This window comes from Pseudorasbora parva, chromosome 7, assembly GCF_024679245.1.
Source record: "Pseudorasbora parva isolate DD20220531a chromosome 7, ASM2467924v1, whole genome shotgun sequence".
NCBI classification, from domain to species: Eukaryota; Metazoa; Chordata; class Actinopteri; order Cypriniformes; family Gobionidae; genus Pseudorasbora; species Pseudorasbora parva.
In genome coordinates, this window is record NC_090178.1 from 24,075,027 (window position 1) to 24,102,961 (window position 27,935).

General features: G+C 38.9%; 1 protein-coding gene across 5 annotated transcripts in view; it reads left to right on the forward strand.

Annotated features, from left to right (window-relative positions):
• The window catches only part of cadm4 (cell adhesion molecule 4), a 187,957-nt gene extending 160,329 nt beyond the window's left edge, over positions 1-27,628 (forward strand). For 3 of the 5 annotated variants that reach the window (XM_067448746.1, XM_067448749.1, XM_067448745.1), the window contains exons 6-9: positions 3,103-3,275; positions 10,006-10,083; positions 20,081-20,209; positions 26,025-27,628. In XM_067448746.1, coding sequence (XP_067304847.1) covers positions 3,103-3,275; positions 10,006-10,083; positions 20,081-20,209; positions 26,025-26,134 — 490 coding nt within the window. In that variant the 3' untranslated portion in view covers positions 26,135-27,628. The remainder of the gene's footprint in view (positions 1-3,102; positions 3,276-10,005; positions 10,084-20,080; positions 20,210-26,024) is intronic. The other 2 variants (XM_067448748.1, XM_067448747.1) reach the window with 1 other exon arrangement.
• Positions 27,629-27,935: the final 307 nt, after the last annotated feature.

Consider the following 27,935-nt stretch of genomic DNA (forward strand, 5'->3'; position numbering starts at 1 on the left):
CAAGGACCTTCCGCTCTAGTAACGTCAAGCCGGCCCATACTCGAAAAAACTCTCCGAAACTTGTGAGAAACCGGAAGGAGTATTTTTGACTCCAAAACGTCCAACATTAGTTTTTGAAACTTTGTCTATGTTTAGGATGGGAATCCAAGTCTTTACAGTTTTACAGTTTAAAAATCTCAGTATGCATGAAACAGCATTTCACCCCCCCTTTAAGCTCATCCAGAGTGTTGGGTCGGCAGTCTTACCCATGATTGCGGTTTTGAGTAATGAACCAGGCTGGGAGTTTTTAAAAGCCTCAGGAATCTTTTGCAGGTTTTCATGAGCTGTATGCTAAGATCATCTTTAAGACCCAATGCAAGGATATGCATCGTTTTTCTCGACCCTATACAGTTCACTTAAGGCATATTTAGACTATGTCTGCTTGGATACTCATCAATATGGACATGTTGACATACTTTCTGTGTGAGTTTGTCCATTCAAGTGCAAGACTTGAAAGATAACTGAATATTTGCGTGCTGTGAGACGAGTGCTCGCTTTGGGACGAGTGCACAGAGACAGACGCGTGAGTTCTCATTTGCGTCTACTGGCGAATATACCCGAGTGATGGCGGTGAAAATGACTGCTCATATTCGGCCATATGGCAGCACTAGCATACACTTAACAGTTTACAAAGAGAGGCCGCTTTGCCCATGTTTTTCTTTTATAATCGCTGTTGTAATGTATCACTGAAAAGACAGCACGTGTATCAACAGAAACATACATAAAGCATTATTTTCAAGTTACAACCCATATTAAATATGCATCATCAGATGTGAGATGAACCGCGATGCAAGTGCATCTTTTGCACAGCACCCCTGCTCTCGTCAGACAGCACCCCGGTTGGGAAACGCTGGTATAGACCCAGCTCCCAACCCAACTTTGAGAATAGATTAACGGCGCTATTTTTTTTTCCACCTGATAAGAGTCTCACGATAACGGCCCACCACTTATATATATATACAAACACACACACACCTAAAGGATTATAAGTAACACCATACTAATACTGTGTTTGACCCCTTTCGCCTTCAGAACTGCCTTAATTCTATGTGGCATTGATTCAACAAGGTGCTGAAAGCATTCTTTAGAAATGTTGGCCCATATTGATAGGATAGCATATTGCAGTTGATAAAGAGATTTGTGGGATGCACATCCAGGGCACAAAGCTCCCGTTCCACTTCATCCCAAAGATGCTCTATTGGGATGAGATCTGGTGACTGTGGGGGCCATTTTAGTACAGTGACCTCATTGTCATGTTCAAGAAACCAATTTGAAATTATTTGAGCTTTGTGACATGGTGCATTATCCTGCTGGAAGTAGCCATCAGAGGATGGGTATGGTGGTCATAAAGGGATGGACATAGTCAGAAACAATGTTTAGGTAGGCCGTGGCATTTAAGTGATGCCCAATTGACACTAAGGGGCTTAAAGAGTGCCAAGAAAACATCCCCCACACCATTACACGACCACCAGCAGCAGCCTGCACACAAGGCATGATGGATCCATGTTCTCATTCTGTTTTGGAGTCAAATTCTGACTCTACCATCGGAATGTCTCAACAGAAATCGAGACTCATCAGACCATGCAACATTTTTCAAGTCTCCAACTGTCCAATTTTGGTGAGCTCGTGCAAATTGTAGCCTCTTTTTCCTATTTGTAGTGGAGATGAGTGGTACCCGGTGGGGCCTTCTGCTGTTGTAGCCCATCCGCCTCAAGGTTGTGCATGTTGTGGCTTCAAAAATGCTTTGCTGGATACCTCGGTGCATCGCAGTTTGTTGTGTATGGGGCTGCATAGACACAGACCAGTTAGGGTGCCCTTGCTGGCCCATTTTCTCTGCCGAAAGCGACAACAGTGGGCACTTGTACATCAAAACTGGACCATGGGAGAAGGTAGCTGGTCTGATGAATTGCATTTTCCTTTACATCACGTAGATGGCCAGGTACATGTGCGTTGCTTACCTGGGAAACACATGGCACCAGGATGCAGTATGGGAAGAAGGCAAGCCGGCAGAGGCAGTGTGATGCTTTAGGCAATGTTCTGCTGGGAAACCTTGGGTCCTGTCATTCATGTGGTTACCTAATCATTGTTCCAGACCCTGTCCCTAGTAGATGTGGCCTCTTTCAGCAGGATAATGCTCCCTGCCACATAGAAAAAATGGGTCAGCAATGGTTTGAGGAGTCCAACTGAGCATCTGTGGGATGTACTGAACAAACAAGTCCAATCCATGGAGACCCATCTCGCAACATACATGACTTAAAGTATCTGCTGCTAACATCTTGGTGCCAGATATCACAGCATGCCTTCAGTGGTCTAGTCCATTTCTTGATGGGTCACGGCTCTTTTGGCAGCAAAAGGGAGACCAACACAATATTAAGAATGTTATGCCTGATAGGTGTGTGTCTATATATGTATTGTGTTTGTGTGTGTGTGTGTATACAGAAATGGATTTTTACATAATATAGTTGACGTTGGCATATTACCATTATATGACGTTGGATACAGCCAGGGACTGAGTGAGGAAATTATTCATTCATTCAACGGATTCATTCAAAACACTGAATCGTTTAGGAATTAAACAAATTAATACTTTGTGTGAGTCATTCATTCATCAATTCTACTGATTCAAAATTATTGATTCATTTCGGAACAACATCTTTTATCTAATGAATGAGAATTTAGATTCAAAATATAGTGAGGTTTATGTAAAATCTCACAGGTTTGGAACAGCATGAGGGTAAGCAAATGGTGACAGAATGATGACAGAATTTTCATTTCTAGGTGAACTATCCCTTTAAAATAAACATTTTAAATAACTTATTTGTTTTTTAATGTGGTTTAAATGTTGTTTACTAGACAATGTCTTTTATGTCTGTTTCATCTTTTCTATATGATCATATTTCTATTCTCTTTCCTCCCTGGTGCCTCATTAGTTGGCCTCATAGTTGTTTCAAGCACTTGTTTTTCAAGCTTTACTTTTAATGCCTGGTTCCTTCTTTGATAAATACTTGAATATATTTCTTTAAAACATGGTCTTTTTACAGTCTGTCTTTTCTTCTTTTCTAGACCACGTGACATCCAGTGGTCACGAGTGAATGATACTCTTCCCGAGCGGGCAGAGAAAACGGGCAACATTCTCCATATGTCTCGCCTCAGCCAATCACACAACGGCACCTACCTCTGTCAGGCGCATAACAATTATGGCCGTGCGGCTGACCACTACACACTGCTGGTGTACGGTAAGAAAACGAGCGTCCCGGGTCACGTGGTATTAACACTTAACCCTTTTGAACTACAATACTCTAAAATCTAAAATCTCTTGTCTCAGTGCGTGCACTTAATCGCTCTGACGCACAGTGACATTCTGATAGCATTTAGCTTAGCCCACTAAGCCCAGTTCATTCGGCGCTACACTCGGCGCAGTAAAAAGTCATGGCTGAAAAATCCTCCCTCACATCTCCCCCTCCCTCTCTCATTTCGGTCAATAGTGGGGAGGTTGAGATGTGAGGGAGGATGTTTCAGCCGGGACTTTTTACTGCGCCGAGTTGAAGTACTCTCAGAATTGCTTTTGCGCCATACAATATAGTTCTCCTTTTTAACCCGCTAAGAAAAGCGCCACGTTTTATTTTGTCACCATACTAGGATGTTCAATGATTCGTGTAACTGTATTTAAATATAATGAACTGGGCTTAGTGGGCTAAGCTAAATGCTCTCAGAATATCACCGCGCATCAGAGCGATTAAGTGCACGCACTGAGATGAGAGAGGTGTGTATCAACTCGTCTTAGTTAACAATGGAGCTAGAAAAATGACAAAATGATCTGAATTTGAATGGGATAAATCAGAATTATTGACAGTTGTAATCTAACAAAATGTTAAATATAGAAAATTTGAAATTGAACACATCTGAAATGTTTTTATGTCGAAATTGTATAGACATGTATTTTCAAACAGCAGATATTTTGTTCTGAATTAATAGACTGGAAAAATTCTACCAGAACATCAAATTTAATATGCTAAAATTCAAACCGCAGAAATTCAGATCTTACAGAAAGTAGGCCAGAGGTCATCATCAGGTAAGAGTAAAGGATGTCAGAAAAGTCCAACGGAGCACCATCTGATCATTTCATTTCCTATTTGTAATGGAATAAAGAGAAGATCAAACGGCCCTTTTATACTTTTTGTTTAGTTAATAATTAATGCAAGGAAAATGAGATTTTGGCTAGATTTCTAATTTTTCATGCATGGTTTACAAATCCCTGATTAGTGAAGAAAATCTCAGGATTTGATGTCATCTGTCGTTCTCCAGGGCGGAATCCAAAATCGTCCCCTAAACCCTCATTCACTGTTCCCTACTTTATTCCACTAATAGGCTACAGTTAACTTAAACGAGTGAGTGAAAACGAATGCGTGAAGTCAGACAGCCGTTGAGTGTAGCCTCCGTTGGACTTTTCTGACATCCTTTACTCTTCCCTGATGATGACCTCTGGCCTACTTTCTGTAAGATCTGAATTTCTGCGGTTTGAATTTTAGCATTTTGAATTTGATGTTCTGGTAGAATTTTTCCAGTCTATTAATTCAAAACAATATATCTGCTGTTTGAAAATACATGTCTATACAATTTCGACATAAAAACATTTCAGATGTGTTCAATTTCAAATGTTCTATATTTAACATTTAAAATGTTTAATTCAGAACGATGTAAAATGCAACATAATATCTAATTTTGTTAGATACACTTGTCTATAATTTAGATTTATCCCATTCAAATTCAGATGATTTTGTCATATTCCTAGCTCCATAGTTAAGGGAATGACATAGTTTAATATGAAAAAGTGGTGAAGTATCCCTTTAAGGCTTTCAGATGTTTCCACACTGCTCAGAATTACAAAACAACTCCAAATGTATATGCATAAACACCTACACTTTCTTTGCCGTTTGAGAACAGCGTGGGTTCATCGTAGCTACAGAGGTGGTTTACTGTGGCTTTGGATGTGACAAACTCATCTTGTGCTCCCACCATGGTGTTTAGTCCTCCCCCTCTTGCCCAGGTCTGCCCCTTGTGTCTGTTCAGCGCACTGCACCCTTCAGCTGTGGCTTTAGACCTGCAGGATATGTAATGTATTTTGAAAGAGTGCACGAAATGAGATCCCCAGAGGTCTTCCTCCTTTGTTTCTCTTTTTTCCTCTTTTTTTCGCATGGTAACGACAGCCATCAAATACGCACGTTAACGAGGCAGTTCGGAGAGCGCAGGTGGGTGGGAATGTCATCTTTCATCCTGCCTCTATCCCTCGCTCCCTCTCTTTTTTCTGCTCATTCTATCCGAGGTTCTGTGTAGGTGAGCCTCGTAGCTTTGAACCACCCCTGCACTTCAGAGAATGTCCCAGGAATCCTTTTCTCTGCCTGTTTATTCTTCCTTCCTTTTTTTCCTCCCTTCATTTGTTTCTCCCTTTACTTGTTCCTTACTTCCGTTCTTTGTTCCATCCCTGTTCTTCCTTTCTTTGTTATTTTTTCTGCCTTTTTTATCCCTCCATTTTCATCATTCTCTATTTCTTTCACCTTTCCTTCTATTCTTGCTTCCTTCCATCATCCCTCTCTGCCTTCTTTCCTCCCTTCCTTGCTATTCTTTCCATCCATCCATCCATCCATCCATCCATCCATCCATCCGTCTTTTCTTCCTTCCTTTCTTTCTTTCTTGTTACTTAATTTCTACCATAATTTTTTTCATTCTTTCACCCCCTACTTTTCTTTTCAGAATTCCATCCTGTTTTTTCTTTCCTTCATTCCTTTATTCCTCTTTCCCTTCATCCTTCCTTAATTTCTTCCTTCCAACCATTTTTTATTTCCTTCTCCTCCTCTTCTTTCCTGCTTTCCTTGCATCCATCTTCCTTTCTTTTTCTTCTCTCCTTCCATAGGTTTCTTTTGCATTTTTTCTCTCATATCATTGTTTATTTCCTTCCTTCCTTCCTTCCTTCCTTCCTTCCTTCCTTCCTTCCTTCCTTCCTTCCTTCCTTCCTTCCTTCCTTCCTTCCTTCCTTCCTTCCTTCCTTCCTTCCTTCCTTCCTCCCTCCCTCCCTCCCTCCCTCCCTCCCACCCTCCCTCTTGTTGCCTCTCCTACACAGAACACAGACCTCCCCATTTAATGTGTTTGTGTGGGAGTAAATGAACAAGATTTGGTGTTAACTCTCAGCGGTATCATCGTATTTAGGTTTCATCCGCTGGAAATCCCTCAGTTGGAAATGCTCAGTGCAACTAAAAGGAGAGAAATAGCTGACTGCTGAAGGCTGATAGAGGATGAGGGAGAACTACTGAGATGATGAGTCAGCAGTCACAGTGACACGAGACAGTGGAGGAGGGCTAATCTAAATATCTTGCTGCTTCGCACTGACAAACTTTTTCCCATTGATTTATTTTATGTCTAAAGTGACCATGAAGTGCAAAATGAGGAGCAACCAACCAATATGAACAGAATGATGATTATAAACTGAAGCTGGGTGAGAGAAAGACCGAATGAATCAGGCAACAGAGAGCAATGGAGAGAGGTGACTGATAAGGAAATGAGGAAGACAAAGGGACAGAGGAGGAGACTTTGTTTTTTCAGAACTTTAGCAATTTACGCTTACTGATATGCAAGTGTGTATTTACCACATGGCTCAACAGGTACGCCTGTCTGTGCTGCTTTATCTCGGTCTGTCTGGAAACCTACATTTGCATATATATTTGTTTTTTTAACTTTTTTTTTTTTTTTTTTGCATAAACAATTTTTTGTGTTGTTACATTTTTATATGTGTGTGCTTCAGGTTAGAACTGTTAAATCTGAACTCACTTGCATTGCTGGGAGTAACCAAAAGTCTCCATGAGGAAAATGTCTTAAACATGCTATTTATTGTGAATTAGATTCTGAGAGTTAGATTTAAGGTGTGAGGATAGAAAATTTCATTAAGTTACAAAAAAAAAAACAGTCATTAGAAAGTCCTCACCACAAAAAAGCAAGTGTTGTGTGTGTGTCCACACTTCCACATATGCAGCTTGTTCAGTGGTCAAACGGTCAAAGGACAGTCCCCTGGAGACATGCTTATTTAAAACTGCAGCAGTACTTAGCCATGATGGACCTTGCTGCCGATAAAAGCCATTACAATCGAACAGCCTCAGAGAGCTGCTGAGATTGAAATGAGAGAAGAGAAAGGAGGGACGGAGAAAGAAATGGAGGGAGTACCAACAATGCTCGCAGGAGAAAGAAAAAGATGTAGTGCAGTAATGAGCTGTGGCTCTAATTGGGAGGAAAAACATGGGCACTTAATTAATGAAGTGAAACTTAGGAAAAAGAGAAGGAAGCGTGAGCAAGAGGGGATATAGTAATTGAAAATGTCATTTTTTACCTTTGGATAGTCATGACAGGAATATTAAGCAAGGCGAGTTAAGGAGTGTGTCGAGTTGACGACAGAGACTTGGCCTTTGAGCGGAGAGGGGAGAGGTGAGAGACTGTGGGATTTACGGGCTCTGTAAACGGAGGATTAGAGCACATCTTGAAGGTCTGCCACTCTTTCTTTTTTTGATGGCATAATGTGGGACAAAACCCAAAGTCCCAAAAATGCCGAGAACATTTCTGACGTGACTCACCCAACCATCTGTGTGATGAAATGTTTATCAGCTTCCAGCCTGAGCCATAATGATGTGCAGGAGGAAAGAAAGAAGAAACGCCTTTTAAATGATTGGTTTTGGGAAAAGTACACGAAAACAGAGAAATGTAATGAATGAGAAAGTGGGAGCACTGAGAAAGAGAAGAGGAACAGGAAATGTGATGAGAAAAAAAGGATCCGAGTGATGGAATAGGGCAACCAACGGAAATTCGGTCATTATTTACTCACCCTTATGTCTTTCCAAACCTGTATGAATTTCTTTCTTCTTTAGAGCACAAAAGAAAAGTTTTTTGAAGACTGTTTTCAGTGCAATTACAATGAATTGCGACTGAAGCTTTCAAGCCTAAAAAGGACCCAAAAGCACCATAAAATAACAAAAGTAATCCACATGATATGTCTTTGAAAGGGATATGCAAAATATTTGTTTGAGAAACAGACCAAACCCAAGTCATCATACACTATCAGGTTTTTTTTCTTTTTCTTTTTTTTTTTTCCATTTCCCCGCTCTGTGTGGTCATGAGACATGTAGTGTTTTTTTTTAAAGTTGTGAAATAATCATTTATATGATCAGTGAATATTTAGAATGGTTTCCAAATTGAACTGATTCAATTTGCAGCGGTGAACCACGATTTTTGGTTAGTCTCTTACCCAAATCCACTTTAGGACCACAGAAGATTTGAACAACATTTATTAAACTTTGTGTGCTTCTGTATGTCTGCCAGTCATTGTTTTTTTGGTCTGAAAAAAATCTCTGTTATAAAGAATTTTAAAGTCATACAGTTTTGAATGATATTATGGTGAGTAAATGATGACAGAATTCACATTATGGGGTTAAAGGAGTAGTTAATTTTAAAAGACCCAATGATTTACTCAACCCCAAGCCATCATAGATGTATATGACTTTTTTCCCCCAGATGAACACAATTGGAGTGATATAAACATATCCTGGCTCTTCCAAGCTTTATAATGGCAATGACAGTTTAAAGCTCAATAAAAGGGCATCCATCCTTCATAAACGTAATCCGCATGACTCTGGGCTGTTAATAAAGGCCGTTTGAAGCATCTTGAGGGGTTTTGTAAGTAAAATATCCAAATTTAACACGTTATAAAGTGAAATATCGAGCTTCCACCAAAACGCTTTCTATATTCAACTTGTACAAAAAGTGTAACGCCGCTCGTGGTTCAAAACACTTACGCTACGTCTGACATCATGCGTCTTGCCATTTACACTTTTTCTGTACGTTGAATACGGAAGGCGGTCTGGCTAGCTATAGATACTTTACTTTATAATGTGTTAAATATGGATACTTTTCTCACAAAACCCCATTGCTTTACAGAAGGCCCTTTATTAACGTCCTGGAGCCGTGTGGAGCAAGTTTATTATGAGTGGATGCACTTTTTTGAGCTTCAACCTCAGTGAACCCAGTCACTGCCATTATAAAGCATGAACGCATCAGGATATATATTATAACTCGGATTGTGTTCATCAGAAATAAATGTCATATACATGGAGGACTCAATCATGGGATAATTTTCATTTTAAAAGTGAACTACTCTTTTAGTTGTGCCTTAAAAAACAATTTTTTGGAGAACTACCCCTATAAGAATCATGTTTGGGGGATCTGTCCCTTTAACATCCCTGAAATGTTTTAAAATGCGAGATGTTTTGCCACCGAGGAAGACAAGAGGCTTTGAGAGAAGAGGAATGAGAGAAATGATTAGCTGCCCATCTCTTCCTGAAGAGTCAGGGTGGTCTCGGGATATTGATCTGTGTCTGGCTATTGATCAGTCTGGTACCATGCTGTTAATCCCTCTGAGTATGAAGGCCACACACATACGCAACCGAAAACCTGCTGCTCTTTGTTGCATAAAAAGGATAAACCCGTATGCATAGAGAGTAGCTGCGAGCCAGCAACAGGAACGAGATGGGTCGGGAAAGAGCGATGAGGCTAGTGCCTGTATTAGAGGTGTGGAGGATGGTGAGCAGAGCGGTAAGATTGATGATCTTTGGGATGGAGGGATTGAAGATTACAGTGAGAGAGTGCTGAGCCCGGGGTGCACGGTAACTGCAGTATTTTGCAGTGTAGAGGGATGAAAGGGTGGAACAGGAAGCTACTGCACCCTGCTGGCTGGAGATGTTACCCGCAAAGAGACCCTTGACCCTGGCAGAGGGGTGCAATTCATGAACAACATTGTTCATCTCTTGCTCACACACTTTTATACTCACATACACACTGACAGGCCACATTTTGCATGTTTTCCCCTGCATGTGCTTGTATGTAGCTGCAGTAGTTTGTTAATAACCTTGTTATAATACCGTTCCCTTGTAGTGTCTGTCCTTCCCAACTCTCATCCTGCCATCGCTCACCCCATCCTTCCATCCTCCAGCTTTACAAAGGAATACAAAGGTAACCCTTCATCCGTTATCTCACCTTACCTCACCTCCTCTACTCCTCATTCACTCCCCTTCTATACTTTAGGTTTACATCAGGACTGCTTTAACATTTCTTCCTTTCCCTTAGAATTCAACAGGCTGTTTTTTTACTGTAGCTTTTTTAAATATGTTAAAACCTCTGTTGTGATTGGCTAACCTCTTCACATGTGTAATCATGAGTAGTGTTGTCAAAAGTATCGACCTCGAGACCAAATCGATACTGAAATGTAAAAAATGTGACGCTTTGAGCACTGTTGAGAGGAATCTTAAACACCTCTGACTGGTCATTGTGCTCACGAGCTCATTAAATATGTCTGTGATTGGTTACTATGATCAGCGCTTCACAAACATGTTGTAAAAAATACATCAATGACGCTTTTCTCAGAGCGCTTGCACAGATACACACAGAGCGTTTGAATGCAGGAGTCTATCAGCCTACCGGTCTGCTGGTTGACGCTTGCTTGTGCTTTTAAACGCTCCTGCTCCTGCTTTCAAAACACTTTCAAACACTTCCGTGTTCTTTCAAACCGCTGCCGTGTGTTGATCATTGTAGCCAATCACAGGCACATCCGACGAGCGCATGAGCACAATGACCATTCAGAGGTGTTTACGATTACAGCTCAACGGCGCTCGAAGCGTCACATTTTTAACATTTCAGTTTCGATTTGGTATCGAGGTCGATACTTTTGACAATAATCATGAGTGACAGTTTTATTACAGTGCTTGCACAATGAGCAGTGTCCTTTTATTTCTTCTCATTCTTCCTCTTCGACAAATTTCTGCATCCATCATTTTCATTTTCTTCATAATTTATGCTGCATTTTCACTGGTTGTGACAGACTGTAAAACCAAAAGTCATTCATTTCCACAAGAAAGTCATACTGCAGCTGCATGGAGTTATGATCCTCTTTGAGTGCTGGATTTTCGTCTCTGATTTGACAGTGTGTGACATAATCTGACCAGATATGATATATTAGAGTCAGAACTTTTCAGTAATTTTTTAACTTTATCCAAAACACCCTCTACTTTGAATAGATGCTTAGAAATGGAAAAAATATGTTGTTTAACACTAAAGCCTTGAAAATCCTGTATTAGGCTTTCTATGTTTTGGTCTTAAAGAATACAGTTCACTTATTGACTTATGGTGCATTCACGGCATGCTGTAATAACCGTAATTTCACATCCTCAAACTCAGAATTATGCATTTCCACATTGTAACTCTTTAATAAGTTTAATTTGAGCAATCAATATTTATTATTTAGCAGGTCATTAAATCTATTCAAATCTGTGCTACCTACATTGAACTGTGCTGTTTCGTTCATTCATTTTCAGATGAATCTTGCATTAAGGCAGTCCAATAATCCATTAATGGAATTTAATAAACAGAAATATTTTAAGATAAGTACTTTACTACATTTTAATGCTAAAGGCAATGCAATTTGAGTGTTTCCACTTGACATTGCAGCAATGGTACAAGCTCTCTGAAAATTAGAAAGTAAAATGTTAGAAATTGAATTACAAGTTCTACGAGGATGTGAATGCTTTTTACATGTTGGAATCTTAGGCTAAGTATGTTAGGTAATGTATGTTTACACTAGTGCGTTTTCGAAAGCTTATCGTTTCAAAGCTTACAATTAACGCAATAGCCTGTTGTCTACACTTCTCCACCATTTTGGAAAACGCTGCTGACCCCGTTTCAGTTTGAAAACTCAGGGGTTGCGGGTCAGTGTAAACGGACCGAAATGGAGCCTTTATTAAAAAATGATGCCCACATTACACTACAAGAACAGACCGGGGCTGCGTTTCCCAAAATCACTGTACACCAAAGTTGATCGTAGAGACCATTGGTGGCTATTGTATTACAGTGCTTTTGGGAACCGCAGCCCAAAGTTGTCTCTCTCAATGGCTCTGTAACATACCAGCTTCGACGAGCGTGTAAACAACAACACGGAGACAGAACTGCTTGCTTTGCTGTCCTTTTTAGCACAGCGTTGTGCCGTTATGCTGTATTGTATAATACTGCAGCTATCGACATGCGCAAGAGGCAACTGTTTACACTTATACGCGCATGCCTAGTGTGTTTGAGGCATGACGTGTTCACGGCGGTGCAGTGTAGACAGAGTGTTTCTGAAACGCTAGTGTAGACGAGGATCGTTCTTGTTTTAAAAGGGTAGTTCACCCCAAAATGAAAATTGTCATCATTTACTCAAGTAGTTTTTCTCATAATTGAAAAATTACTTATTTTCAAGTTGTTCCAAACCTGTATGATTTTCTTTGTTCTGCTGAACACAAAACAATATATTTTGAAGAATGTTTTTAACAAAGCAGAGAGAGAAACCATTCACTATAGTATTTTCCCCTACTATGATAGTGAATGGTTGTTCTCTCTGCTTTGTTACAAACATTCTTCCAAATATCTTTTTTTTTTTGTGTTCAGCAGAACAAAGAAAATCATACAGGTATGGAACAACTTGAGGGTGAGTAAATGTTGACAGAATTTTCATTTTTGGGTGAACTATCCCTTCAGGACGAAAACGCACTAGTAATAAGGGGACCTAAATCATGTTAATTCCGCATCTTTGCGATGATTTAAATTTAACTGACTGCAAGGACATCACTGATTTATGCATACTGACCTACAGTTGGTCTTTTATTTTTACATGCAAATATTTGCAGTCTGCTCTGTTCTGTCTGAAAGTGACTTCAAGCTACAAAGACAGGAGACTAGACACATAAGCTACCTTATTTATCTCTCTTTATTGCATATTACTGGCACTCTCGCTCTGTCTTTGGTCTCACAACTTTTCTATCGCTTTATCAAAAACTACCACGCGCTGTTATTTCCGTCACAAAATGCAAATCCAGTATTTTTTAAATTTTCTTCCAGCTCAACATATGCAAATTCTTTTCTCCTGTTAAAAACCTAACTTCTCATCTTCTCATTCATGTTTTGTGATTTATTAATGTTCCTTAAGATGCATGTGCACACACTCCTATTGTCTTCCTAGTGCCCTTGTCATTTGAAGCACTAGCTCTGCTCTCCAGAGGATCTACTCAGCTGCTTTGCCGTGTTTTTCATTAGAATTTAAGAGTCTGTGCACAGAGGGAAAAACACATGCTGAAAGAGAGTGAGAAAGAGAGCACAATGACCCCTTAAAAGAGGCCCAGCTCTACAGCAGCATCGATTGTCATTCATGATGTTGTGGGATGTAAGGTCAGGTCAGACGAAAGCCCTTGATCATCCCACCTGACAGAACTACTGAGAGACTTCACTGTACTGCAAGACATCAACACTGCACAAACCTCACACCTCAACACTCTGACCTGCAGAAGAAGATATAAGATGTATTTTCATTTTGTGCACTTAAAAGTGCACAGTCATTGGATCTATGACTTTTCTGCTTTGTTTCACGCCCTCTCACACAAACCTTTTTCATCAGTCTCATTTATTTTTCTCTATCTGGCTTTTCTTCTTTCTGAACCGTATTGTTTGCTGTCTCCAATATCCTGCAAGAATTGAAGGGGTAAAGACTGTTTTCCAGAACAGAGTGGGAGAGAAAGACAATTTCAAGAAGCAGAGGCTGTGGTCTCTTTCATGTCACTTCCTCAGCGCTGGGTGGTTCCCTGAAAAGTGAGCGTGAGACGGGCAGCAGTGTTAATTTTTCATCGTCTCTGAAACGGTCTTCTAATGAAATGTTACTCGACAGCCTGTTCAAAGGCAACCTCCCTCACTCTATATCTCCCGCTGTTTCTGTAGCATTTTCAGTGAAGGCGAAGTGTGTAATTTTTTTGATGTTTAATACTTTTTTTATCCCAGCTTAATGTGCAGAGACAACTGTAAGCAAGCCATTTGTAGGTTTTTTTCCCACGAAAAGAGTAAACACTGGGGCTCAGCGGTGAAAACATTGTTCTGTTTGTTTGAGAATCCTAACCAGCCTCGCACGGCAACATCAGCTCATCCAATGGTGATTTTGGGGGTGGGGCTATTGGTTTGGCTTACCAATGGAAAAACTATTTTTTAAACCTAACATTATTACACACTTTAACAGTTTTTAAAAAATGTTATTTACTCACTCAAGTGTTCATCTAAAAGCTATATGCTATTCTATCTAAAAGAGGAACTCTCAAAGAATCCTCACACAGATCCAATGAGGGTTCATAGTAAACAGGTTTACTCAAAAATGAAAATGAATTTACTCACCCTCACTGTGGAACACAGTGGAGCATCTGTGGAACACAGAAGATATGTGAGGCAAAGCAAGTCAATGGTAAGTGAAACTGTTTGGTTATTAAAGGGGGGGGGTGAAATGCTGTTTCATGCATACTGAGCTTTTTACACTGTTAAAGACTTGGATTCCCATCCTAAACATAGACAAAGTTTCAAAAACTAATGTTGGACGTTTGATAGAGTATTTTTGTGTCAAAAATACTCCTTCCGGTTTCTCACAAGTTTCGGAGAGTTTTTTTCGAGTATGGGTCTACTTGACGTTAATAGAACGGAAGGTCCTTGTATGGGCCGTATGGGCTCTTCTCCCGGTAGGGTGCGTGCGCGTGACTAGATCGAGAGAGAGGAAATGCACGCCGAAAACAGTCTCTCAGCTGCAGATCCAGTCGTCCGTGAACACTTATGTCGCGCGCCGCGCTCCACTTTATTCCTATGGGTGACGTCGAGCGACTTCAACGCTTCAGCACAGCATTCCGGGAAGGCAGCGCTGCATTTGAACCGATTTGAACGCAGAAATGATGGGAAGCTTCAAGGCATCGCTTCAGTCGCGTCTCAAAGTGGATTTCCACCGTTCACTGCTGTCACAGGACTTCACCAAATCATACCAAAGAAGTGTGTTTTTGACAGAGCGGTCCCAGTGATAAAGGTTCGGTCCTGCTTTGGAAGCAGCCGGTGAGTTAAACTGTTTCAAATGTCTCTGCTGTTGGCTATCGTCGCATGAGTAAACATCAGTAAACGACACGATCGCGTGCTTCGTCATTCAAATGCACTAACGGTTACTCCATTGTTGTTCTGTATAACTTTACACTAGTCTGACTCTGACGTGCAAAACCGTTTTGCTTGCTACTTCTAAGGTCTAACTTAGTCACATACAATAGTCCATAAACCGAATCATGTCCTCATAAACTGCGAGTAAAGACACACAGAGGCCCCTAAATACAGTACATACCACAGAGATGGACGTCCTGATGTTGCCGTTTCTCGTGTTTAATTTATTTCTGCCTCAGATTTGATTGTGGATCATTATCTGTATTAGCTGAGATAGATGGGTTTCTCCACGCTTGAGGACGCTTTGTGCGCATTCATCATTCTTTAGCTTCGCCCACACGATACGCTTCCAGGCACTCGGTTTTTTCCGGAAAGACTCGGAACAGCCTATATTTCTTTTATAAATATGATAAAACTAAAGACTTTTCGGAGATATGAAGGATGCAATACTACTCTATAGGTACTCAAGATTGACATGAGATTGACTGAAACTGAGTGTTTCACCCCCCCTTTAACATCTTATTCCAAAGAAGTAGTCATACATATTTGGAACAATATGAGGGTGAGTAAATGATGACAGAATTTTAATTTAAGCTCCAAAAATGTGGGAAATGAGAGACAAACCCTGAAATAAACTATAAATTAGAGTGAGAAACAGACTGATATTTAAGTAATTTATTCACTGATAATCTTCCTGTTAACTAAATAACCACTGCAAATTGATCATTGAGTGAGTTGAACTCTAGAACTGGATCTTTGCTGACATTTGAAGCAAAGAGACACTGTTGGTCCAAGCACTGACCAAGCAATGTTGGTCATTATGTCTAGGCACAGGTTCACCATCTAATCTGGATCCGGCTGACTGCAGTAAACCTCGGGATAAACAGAGCGACTAACATTAGCGTAGATGCCATTCTTTTTATGATGTAACGAGTACATCAGGTGTTATGAGAAGTGTTCCCAGTTCCAGCTGACCTAGTTAAGGCAGCCTAAAACAATAATTTAACTGATTTGAATAACATAAATGTATAATGTTCTATGTGTATGCCATAGTAAAGAGATATGCTTTTAGTCTAGATTTAAACTGACAGAGTGTCTGCTTCCTGAACAATGGTAGGAAGACTGTTCCAAAGTTTAGGTGCTAAATAGGAAAAGGATTAGCCGCCTGCAGTTGATTTTGATATTCTAGGTATTATTAACTTTCTAGAAATTGCTAGTAATTTGGAGACCGCAATAGACTTGGAGTACAAGAGCTCGCTCAAGTACTGGGAAGCTAAACCATTTAGTGCTTTGTAAGTAATTAGCAAGATTTTAAAAAGTATACAGTGTTTATTAGGGAGCCAGTGCAGTGTTGACAGAATCGGGCTAATATGATCATACTTCCTCGTTTTAGAACTCGAGCTGTTGCGTTTTGGACCAGCTGGAGTTTTTTATTATTAAGTGAGCAGGGCAACCACATAGTAGAGCATTACAATAATCTAGGCTTAAAGTCATGAATGCATGATCTAAATGATGTGAAAAGCATTTTGCATTGAAAGCATGTTGTGATTTATATTTTTAGATATTTTTAAGATGGTAGAATACAGTTTTACAAATGCTAAAAATGAAGAGAAATGTCAGAGATTTTCGATATAAGAGAAGAGGAGTTTGTTGCCCAGCCCTATTTGTTTGAACCGTGAGAGGAGAAGCTTACACTACTCCTACATCGCATCAGGGGTTACTCTATTGGTGTAAGTCGACTTGTGTAGGCTCTCTGCCAGAAAATAGTTGTTTTAGTTTATACATTTTTAAATATTGGTATTTTTCTTACACAAACGCATCACATCGCTTTTCTTTGCTTCAGAAGGCCTTTATTAACCCCCTGGAGTTGTATGGATTACTTTAATGTTGGAGGGATGAATTTATTTGGGCTTTAAAATTTCGTCCTTTACTCACTGCCATTATAAAGCTTGGAAGAGCCAGAATATATATATATATATATATATATATATATATATATATATATATAATATATATATATATATATATATATATATATATATATATATATATATATATATATATATATATATATATATATATATATACACTCTTAAAAATGCTGGGTTGTTTTAACCCAATGTTGGGTCAAATATGGACTAACCCAGCGATTGGGTTGTTTTTAACCCAGCGATTGGGTTGTTTTAATCCTGCGGTTGGGTTAAATATTTGTTCAAGACAACCCAGAGTAAAAAACAGCCCAATGTATATATATATATTGGGTTGTTTTTAGAACCTAATATATATATATATATATATATATGATTGTATTTGTCTGAATGAAGCAAGTCATAGACACCTGTCTTTAGGGTGAGTATATCATGGGGTAATTTTCATTTTTGGGTGAACTATCGCATTAATGCTAATTTTAGGTAGCAAAAGCATTATTAAGCCGTATTATTCAGTGTTACGTTTTAAAAGCTTTCAGAGTTTAACAGCCGTGGTCAACAACTATTATTGTAGTTTTGTTCCATAGAAAGAAAGTCATTCAGGTTAGGAACTAAAGATGGTGGCAGAGCGGTGACAGCATGTTTCTTTTTTGGATGAACTATCCAACGGGCACTTTTCTTATGTGTTGACGACAATTGCCCTTTAAGCAAACATACTTTTCTTCCCCATTCTTTCTTGGCATTGTTCTCTTTTTGACTCACCTTCTCTCTGCTCTTTCTATCTATGTGTTCTCTCCATTTCTCTGTCCCTATATTCTATTTTTATTTTTACCCACCGCTGTGTGGTGTAAACATGTTGTTAAATATTTAAGGAGTCCAGGCTCATATGTTGAAGTTTCGGAGTGTCTTTCTCCCTCTCACTGTTTCCTATCTTGTCAGAAATACTTCATGGGATTCGTCACACACAGCTTCTGATGCCATCTTTCCACTGCTGTCATTGTCTCTTTTAACGAAGAAAAAATCCAACACTGTAAAAAAAAACTATCCTGTTGTTTTTTCCAAAACAAACAAAAACAAAACCGGCAACTGGTTGTCAGAATAACACTGTACATAATACAGTAATAATGTGAACAGAACAGCCTGTACATTTTACAGTTGGGTGTGTGTGTGTGTGTGTGTGTGTGTGTGTGTGTGTGTGTGTGTGTGTGTGTGTGTGTGTGTGTGTGTGTGTGTGTGTGTGTGTGTGTGTGTATGTGTATGTGTGAGAGTCTGTCTGTCTGTCTGTGTATTTATACACATAGTAAAAGAGTAAGCCACAGAAATAATCATCAGTAAGTTCATTACAAAGTAACTTTTCCACAGGTAAATGTACAGGTCCTTCTCAAAAAATTAGCATATTGTGATAAAGTTCATTATTTTCCATAATGTAATGATAAAAATTAAACTTTCATATATTTTAGATTAATTGCGCACCAACTGAAATAATTCAGGTCTTTTATTGTTTTAATACTGACGATTTTGGCATACAGCTCATGAAAACCCAAAATTCCTATATTAAAAAAAATAGCATATTTCATTCGACCAATAAAAGAAAAGTGTTTTAAATACAAAAAAATCAACCTTCAAATAATTATGTTTAGTTATGCACTCAATACTTGGTCGGGAATCCTTTTGCAGAAATGACTGCTTCAATGCGGCGTGGCATGGAGGCGATCAGCCTGTGGCACTGCTGAGGTGTTATGGAGGCCCAGGATGCTTCGATAGCGGCCTTAAGCTCATCCAGAGTGTTGGCTATTGATCAGTCAATTGAGCCCAGTAATACCATGGTCAGTAAACCATTTAGCAGTGGTTTTGGCACTGTGAGCAGGTGCCAGGTCGTGCTGAATAACGAAATCTTCGAAAATCTTCGCCTTTTTAGCCTTTCCTTCTCCCCAGTCTTCCTCCAGACTCTGGCACCTTGATTTCCGAATGACATGCAAAATTTGATCAACAGTCCATTGCTGCATCTCTGTAGCCCAGGTCAGGCGCTTCTGCCGCTGTTTCTGGTTCAAAAGTGGCTTGACCTGGGGAATGAGGCACCTATAGCCCATTTCCTGCACACGCCTGTGCACGGTGACTCTGGATGTTTCTACTCCAGTCCCCCAAGGTCTGGAATCGGTCCTTCTCCACAATCTTCCTCAGGGTCCGGTCACCTCTTCTCATTGTGCAGCGTTTTTTGCCACACTTTTTCCTTCCCACAGACTTCCCACTGAGGTGCCTTGATACAGCACTCTGGGAACAGCCTATTCATTCAGAAATGTCTTTCTGTGTCTTATCCTCTCGCTTGAGGGTGTCAATGATGGCCTTCTGGACAGGGTCGGGTTCGGCAGTCTTACCTATGATTGCGGTTTTGAGTAATGAACCAGGCTGGGAGTTTTTAAAAGCCTCAGGAATCTTTTGCAGGTTTTCATGAGCTGTATGCCAAGATCATCAGTATTAAAACAATAAAAGACCTGAAATATTTCAGTTGGTGTGCAATGAAACTAAAATATATGAAAGTTAAATTTTTATCATTACATTATGGAAAATAATGAACTTTTATCCCAATATGCTACTTTTTTTTAGAAGGACCTGTATATAAGGTAAAACAAAACACCATTATGGTAACACATGACAATAAACATTCATTAAACAATAGATGATGTAACAAAACACAAATGTGCATAACTGATAACAAAAACTATTAAAGAAACATTTAAATAAAATACCTTCAAATGTGAAGTGTCAAATAAGCAATTCTGGGAATATCACTATACAGTTTTTGGCTGTAAATTGTTTATTTATTTTATCTTTTACTTCTAAAAACTGTACAATTAACAGCATTTTACATATAATGTCCGGTTATACCTTTTACAATTTTCTCTTTATATAGTACGGAACTTACTGTTAATCTATTAACAGTTTTTCCTGTAGAGTTTATACAATATTTTACAGTCACAAGTCACTTTGAATTGTTTTTAGTTCAAATGCTGAAGCTAAAACTCTTCTCTTTGTGTTCGTGTGTATCTTAGACCCTGGAGCAGTGGTGGAAACCCACAGTGCCGTTCCGTATGCAGTGATCGGGGGCATCCTGGCTCTGCTGGTCTTCACTGTCATCTGTGTGCTCATCGTCACCATCTGGTGCTCCGTCCGACAGAAAGGTGACCTCCTCTCTCCACACGCACTAGACCTGTGGCGGCTCAATCACATGATGCACCTCACCTTTTCAGGAGAGGGATGTAAAAAAAATGTCTAAGTAGTAGAGAGAGAGCGAGGGAAGATGAACTGTTTCACACTCCGTCAATTAAAATCAACCAGGTTAAAGCGTTTCTGCATTTTGTTGGTGTTTTCTGGTGCAGTGAGAGCCATCATTAGCAGGAAATGGAAACAGAACTGTTGTAGATGGTGATTTAAGGTTAGGCTGTAAAATATACGATGGTAGAAATGTCTCCCTGTAGAGATTTTACTGTTTATTCTGCAATAGATTTGTATTAGTGAGCAGAGCTGCCCTGTGTTATTTTCATATGACAGCTATGAAGAAACATTGAGTAATATGAAAATACAGAGCAAGATGTGAGGATGAACTTATCACATGGTGTTTAATATAGGCATGAGATGCAAATCAGAGTTTTTTGTTTACAGTTTCTGAGCCACGACACATTACATTTGTGTTTTGTAGATCTGCTATTTTATATTAGTTAAGACACAACTATACAAAAGTTTTAAAGAAATTAATGCACTTATTCAGCAAGGACACACTGATTTGATCAACAGGCAGATAATTATAATTTTAAATTAATGCAGTTCCTTAAGCAAATTGGCATATTAGAATGATTTCTGGAGAATCATGTGACACTGAAGAGTAATGGCTGCTGAAAAATCAGCTTTGATGCATAGGAATAAATTACATTTTAAAATATATTAAAGGTGCCCTAGAATGAAAAATGGAATTAACCTTGCCATAGTGAAATAATAAGAGTTCAGTACATGGACATCACATACTGTGAGTCTCAAACACCATTGCCTATTACTTCTTATGTAAATCTCCTAAATCCAAAACACCATGGAAAAAAGTGATGCTCAACATAAGGCCAACCGTGACGCAAGCGTTGGGGATCATTTATATGCATGCCCCCAACATTTGCATCTGTCCAAACATATGCATTGTCAGGCGGAACTGACGTCACGGAGCCGAATCATCAGGACTGCAGCGTCACTCGAGGATAGCAAAAACAGCAACTCTCATGACACATATGTCATGTTTAGGCTGTGCAGGGTACTGTTGTCATATGTCAACAGTCATGGTTGAGGTTTATTATAATCGGATACCACAACAAATCGTTCGTTTGTTCGGCCCATTTCAAGCAAGCTTCGCTCAGCGTCATAAGGGGCAACTTTATTCCTGCAAGCAGTAAGTAGTGGTTTATCCACTTATTGACTAGCTGTTTAAACAATTCCTGATTAAATTAAAAGTTTCTTAGAGAGACCGCATTGTCTAGATTATGCAAGATGCTAGTACAGTAACAATAGGAAACTCCAAGTACCATACCAAACTAAATAGTGTGTCTAATGACAAAGGTTAATGTTATTTTGTATTACAAAATACAACCGTAGATACGTTGCTTAAAGATCGTACACTCCATCCTTCTAGCAAACGTCACCTTTTCCCACCATATAAGTTAAAACGACAGACATTTGACAAGGCTATTCATTTAGTAAAAATATAAGGATTAATTAAACACAGACCGACTGAATGACACTTTAAGCTTTTATTGCAAATGAAGATTGATAAAATGCAGCTTACTTGTTTATTGGTGTTTTCAGATCATCCACACGCGAGAAAAAGCTTGCGTGCATATGGTTGCCAGATTGGACATGTTTAGGTAAAACACCGGATGTGTTCTTTTCACTGAAAAGCTGTTTGGGGGATTTAAATGCCTGAAATCTGGCAACCGCACAAACACGAGCTCTTTCTGGCGCAGGGATGATCTGAAAACACCAATAAACAAGTAGGCTGCATTTCAGTCGGTCTGTGTTCTGTCAGGACGGTCAGGACTCACGAGCTGAACAGCTGAACTCCTGTGAGCTGTGAGCTGCAGAAATAAGCCAATCAGAGTAGAGCTCAACATTCATGACCCTTCCAAATAAGGCAAAAACAGAGCATTACATCCTAGGGAAAATTGATAGGGTTGTAAAAGGACCTGTAAAACTGTATCTGGACAATTTTTGCCCTTAAATAAGCCACATACACTGTATGTAGATATCAGAAAACACTGGTACTTTTTGGTACTTTAATACCAAATACCTATCATTTTTTAATCCCCATAAATTATAAGCAAGTGTATCAGAATAAGCCATGCAATGAGATGTCACATGCTGATGACATTGCTTACACTTTACGCTCGCAGACATTACTGACTGTGTTGTGTGAAATGTGTGTGTTAATACATAACCTTACATAACCATCTTTACATAACCTGTATTTGACAGTTTAAGCACAACACAATAATTGCTATATATATGTGTGATATGATTTAAAATGCACGCACATAATAAACTTTCATGATGATGAAGAACTGCAGTGTCACGTGAGCACAACCGTGAAAGAGATGGTAATCAAAATCAAACAGATTCATTTTTAGCAGTATCCAAGACACCATCTGTACAGGCTCCACCCCCTTCTGGATGAGCAGCAGCTCATTTGCATTTAAAAAGATATAAGCATGAAAACAGCATGCTTTTTCCTTCCACTCAAAAATGGGCATTCCCACTATTATACCATACAACATATAATGTGATATTTGGGGTATTTTGAGCTGAAACTTCACAGACCCATTCTGGGGACACATGAGTCTTATATAACATCTTCTAAAAAAGGGGCCATAACAGGTGCCCTTTAAAGAAAACCGTTATTTTACATTTGCATTAATATATCACAATATTACCGTTTTTCTGTTTTGAATCAAATAAATGCAACCTTATAAAATCTTACCGACCCTACATTTTTGAACAGAAGTGTATAACAAATATTTTAGTTAAAATATACATTTAACTGGTACTTTGTTCCTGAAAATGTGCCCTTTTGGTGAAAAAAAGAGAAAAAAATAGGCAAATACTAGTCCAATTTATTATTAAAATGTAGGTTATTTAACAAGATCTTTTTTGTTATGGACCATTTATATAAAACCAATATCACACTAGCAATCCGCCTGTAGATTTTGATCATGCTGCCCACCTCAATGGTGATGTAATGGATTAGTAAAAAATCAGAAGGAGAGAATAGTTGGTGTTATGTGGGTTTCTTTTTTGTTGTTGTTGTTGTGTGTTTCTGAAGGCACATGGAAAGTTTACATGTAAAAATGTTCAGAGGACAGAAGGGAGAAAGAAGAACCTCATCTGCAGCAGACTGTGCCAGACCTGTGATATAAAGATGTATATCTCAGGGAAATGTGGGTACGGCCCTCATGTTTAATTGCCTTTTTTCGTCAACCGTATCGTGGCGCATCTATAAAGAAAACTTAATTACCTCGTCCCTGAACTCTATAAGAACTTCTGGTCATCTCTGCGTGTCACAGTTTTCAATAAAGATTACGGCACCCGCAAATTGGGGCGGAGGAAAAGGGCTGGGAGGAACCCGACCCCACCTGCCAATCACAGTCAGAAGCAGTTAGTTCACCCATCGGTGCAGAGACAGAGAGCATTAGAGTTGATCCTGTCTAACCTTGGGGTGCCTGGAAAGGCAGAATGGAAGTGATTAATCTTAGGATAGAGGAAGAGGAACATTACAGCTCTGATGCATTGTCTTTGTCCCGCGACATCACTGCTTTTAATGACCCCATCAGCCTCTGCTGTACACTTGAATTTTAAGAAAGCAAAATTGCACGTACATAAGATCGATATTTTTAATTAAACGGTGTCGTGCCAGTGCCATAAAGTCACTTCTGTCTTAGTTATTTCAGTTATTTATCCCTGAGCCACAGAGGCAAAACCATTGTGTCATATAATGATGTGAATAAAAAGGTTACACTGTACCATATCGCTGACTGTGCAGTAAAATGTCAGAGGTGATTATGCCTAATGAGTTTTTTGATTAATTAAAAGTTGATCTGCATAAGTTCCCCCAATTACAGTAGATGGCTTTTGCTGGCCCTGCAAATGTGATTCTAGAGAACAAGGTTTAGATATGTAAGGTAGATGCAATCCAATACGACAGCATCAATCCCCAAGAGCCAGTTTAGTTTGAGACATACTGATTGATAACACTCGGGGATGGGTGAAGACAAAAGGGACATGCAAAAGTTATGTTGATTGATATGCATACAAATTACAATATATTGAGAAAACATTAAAGAAAAAAATATGGAGAGGTACCAGGGCTAGGCTTCATGTGGGGCTATTGCTACACTGTAAAAAAAATTCAGGTCTCCAATTAAAAAAATGTAAGGGACCGATCACATCTACATTTTTCAGGTGGCCGAATGGAACTTCTATGAATTAAATTGCATCAATTCATAGAATTTCAATTCGGCCAACTGAAAATGTTTGATGTCACTAGAAAATTTTCAATTGGAGACATTATTTTTTTTACAGTGTAGCTAAAACTGAAAGTATTACAAAAAAACAAAAACAAAGCTGAAATGGCATACGAATGCTAACGTATTAAATTAAAACGTATTAAATTAAAAACGAAAAGAAAATTAGAAATGTTGCCTTGGCAACTGACAAAATAAGATTAAGTACTAAAACGACAAACTGAAACTGAAATAAATATAATGTCAAGCTAATTAGAAATAACTAATAAAACTAATAAAAATGACTAAATAAAAGGACAAAAAAAACAAACAAACTCAAAAGTAATACTATAATAATATAGGAATAATAGTATAATAAGGGACACTTTTATATCTCAGTAGGGTTTTTAAAGTCCAGTTACAAATGTGTCAATTTTTTTATTTAATAAATACTGTATACAGAAGTGAACATAATAGAATCTCACTAATGCGCATGACTAGGTTATAAAAAATTGTATTGGTTGTTGTGTTTTAATTGTTAAAGGTGCCATGAACTGGCTTTTTAATTTTTTATACTGCTGTCTGAAGTCAACTAATGACATTTGTGTGTTTTTTTACATTCAAAAACATCATAATGAATAAGTAATAGGCTATTTTCTACACTGGTTTTGAGGCTCTCTCCTGAATACTGGGTTTTGATGGGTTGGGTGAATAGCTAGCGACATCAACTGGACATTTTCTCCCCTTTGTTTCCTTGTATGTGATTGGTTGAAGCCATTTCTGTCGCCGCTAGAGAAAAAAAAATATCGACATTGATGTGGGAAAAAAGTTTTTTTTTAAACTATAAAAAATAAAACCATTGCGCAAATCATTTGTGTGTCAAATTATCGGCCAGTGTGAAAGGGCGGTATTTCGCCACACGATGACGTCAAGATGAGGCACATTCTGAAATCGATCGTTTGATGGGCCTGAAAACTTAAAGGATATTCTTTTATTACCATGACCTTTTATACATCAAAAGATCAATGGAAAATGGATTTTTCAATTCATGACCCCTTTAATTAAAATTTATTTACCGGTATTTGATTTCATTTGGATTTAATTTATCAAATATATATATATATATATATATATATATATATATATATATATATATATATATATATATATATATATTTTTTTTTTTTTTTTTTTTATCAAACAATGATTTGATATTTATTTTGCACATTGCTGTTACATAGTTTTTTGTTTCATACATGTTTTACTTGTTTAAATGTTGCTGAAATGCATCACCTAACCCAGGTCCCGCATTGGAGGAAAATCAAGAGGAATTAAAGACAAAAAAGACACAATCTCTTCTTCATATCCTGCTTCAATTAAAATACATTAAAGTACACTCAGCAGGGTTTTCTTTTAATTCCTGCTATGAAGTATGATTAAATTGCGTCTCTCTCTCTCTCTCTAGGTTCATATTTGACTCATGAAGCCAGTGGGTTGGATGAACACGGCGAGGTTCAGGAGGCGTTCCTCAATGGTAATGATGCCAGCCAGGGCAAGAAGGAGTACCTACTGTAGCGCCGCCCTAGTGGAGCTCTTCAGAAACACTGGACCGCTGCAGAGTGCACACCGCAACACACACTGTTCCCAAACAGACACACCACCACAACCAGAGGGAATCACAATCGTGCCATATGAAGATGGAGTGGGAAGGAGAGGACGGAGACATAGCAGGGTGGAGAGGGAGAGAGCCAAGAGAAGAGGATAATTATTATGATTGAAAGCGACCATCACGCACACTTTTTCGGTTTTTAGTGGCGTGTACAATAGACAACTAGCTGTAATTGTAGGTCCAGGAGAGAAAAGTGTCCATTCAAAACGGGCCGATCCATAACCGTCTAGAACGGCATTGCTGCGGGAAGCTGCAAAGGGCTTATGAGCTATTGAATGTCCCAGTGTGAGCAAATTGGAATCCCTTACATTTGCCAAAGCGTCTGGGCCTCAGAGACTGAGCTGGTAGTGAATAGTTCCACCAATTGACACCGCTGAGAGCACTGAGCCATCCTCATAAAGTATTCATCTGCGCTTTTCATCCGGCAACTCCATTATCTGCTCACGTTGGCCAAAACCTGTTGACTTGTGAAGAAAAGTTCCTCTCGTTTTGATCCTCTCTCGGTGACTCTCTGCTTTCCGCTCTCCAAATGCTCCTTCCTCTCCCTCCTTTATCTCTCCACTATTGTTTGTTAATAATTAAGGGATTAGACATGTTCTCTTTTATGAGCGGAATGAATTAGAGCGCCCCGCTCGCTCCGACGCTGTAAAAAGGGGCTTAATTATCGCGAAGAGTCATTGGGAACGTGGAACCGCAAGGAGTTCGACTTGGGTGAGAAAAAACAGGAAGGGAGTTTGTAGAGAACATGTCAGAAATTTCAATATTTTTTTGGGATCGCTCAACACGAAAACACTTACACAATGAAACATATCTCTGAAGTCATTATTTGTATGAAAAAGTCTACGAAGTAAGTTAAATGACTCTTTTAAGAAGAAAAAAAAAACATTTACTTTTGCGCGCATTACCAAGCGATGCTATCGTACTAACACAGAATATTAGCTTAGAGGTGCAAAACTGAACAAACTACTGTTACGTCCTCTTTAAAAAAAAAAAAAAATCAAAACTCACAAAAATATATATTTTGTTTGTCTTTAAAAGATATCGGAGGTCTTAATTGTTTTTATTAATTATTATTTGGACTATTATGATTGTTGTTATTGTTGTTATTATTATTATTCTTACTGTTATTATAATTGTAAATGCTATAAATTGTATACTTCCCATGCTTTAGTTTTTACCAGTAGAAACAGCTGTGTACCCTCTTTTCTCTCTCCTCTTTCATTCTCTTCCTTCCTTCTTGATCCTCTTTGTGTCTTTCTCCCTATTTGTCTTTCACGTCTCCTCTTCGTCTTTCACTTCCTGTTTATTTTATAGTCTTCGCGTCGCTGTTGATATAGCTAACTGTACATCTTTATAGGGGAAAGATACCAAGCACGAAAAAATAAAAAATACTTCAAGAATCCCGCGTGAGAGACTGATTTTCTGACTTCGAGAAGCCGACACAATTAAGTTTCACCAGCGGCAATAAAGAAAAGCAGCGAGGAAAAAGGGGAGGATATTTTAATTAGCAGACGCAGCCAGCAGAGATGAAAGCTGTGACTGAGATGATGAATCATAAGACTCTTATGACAAAAGAGCAGAGACGTCGAAGAGAGAGAGAGAGCAGGTGAATTAAAATAGTACTCCTCCATTATTCCACTGCAATCAATATACGATTGTGTCAGAAGTCACTTGCTGAGCGCTCCGGGGGGGGGGGGGGGGGTTGGA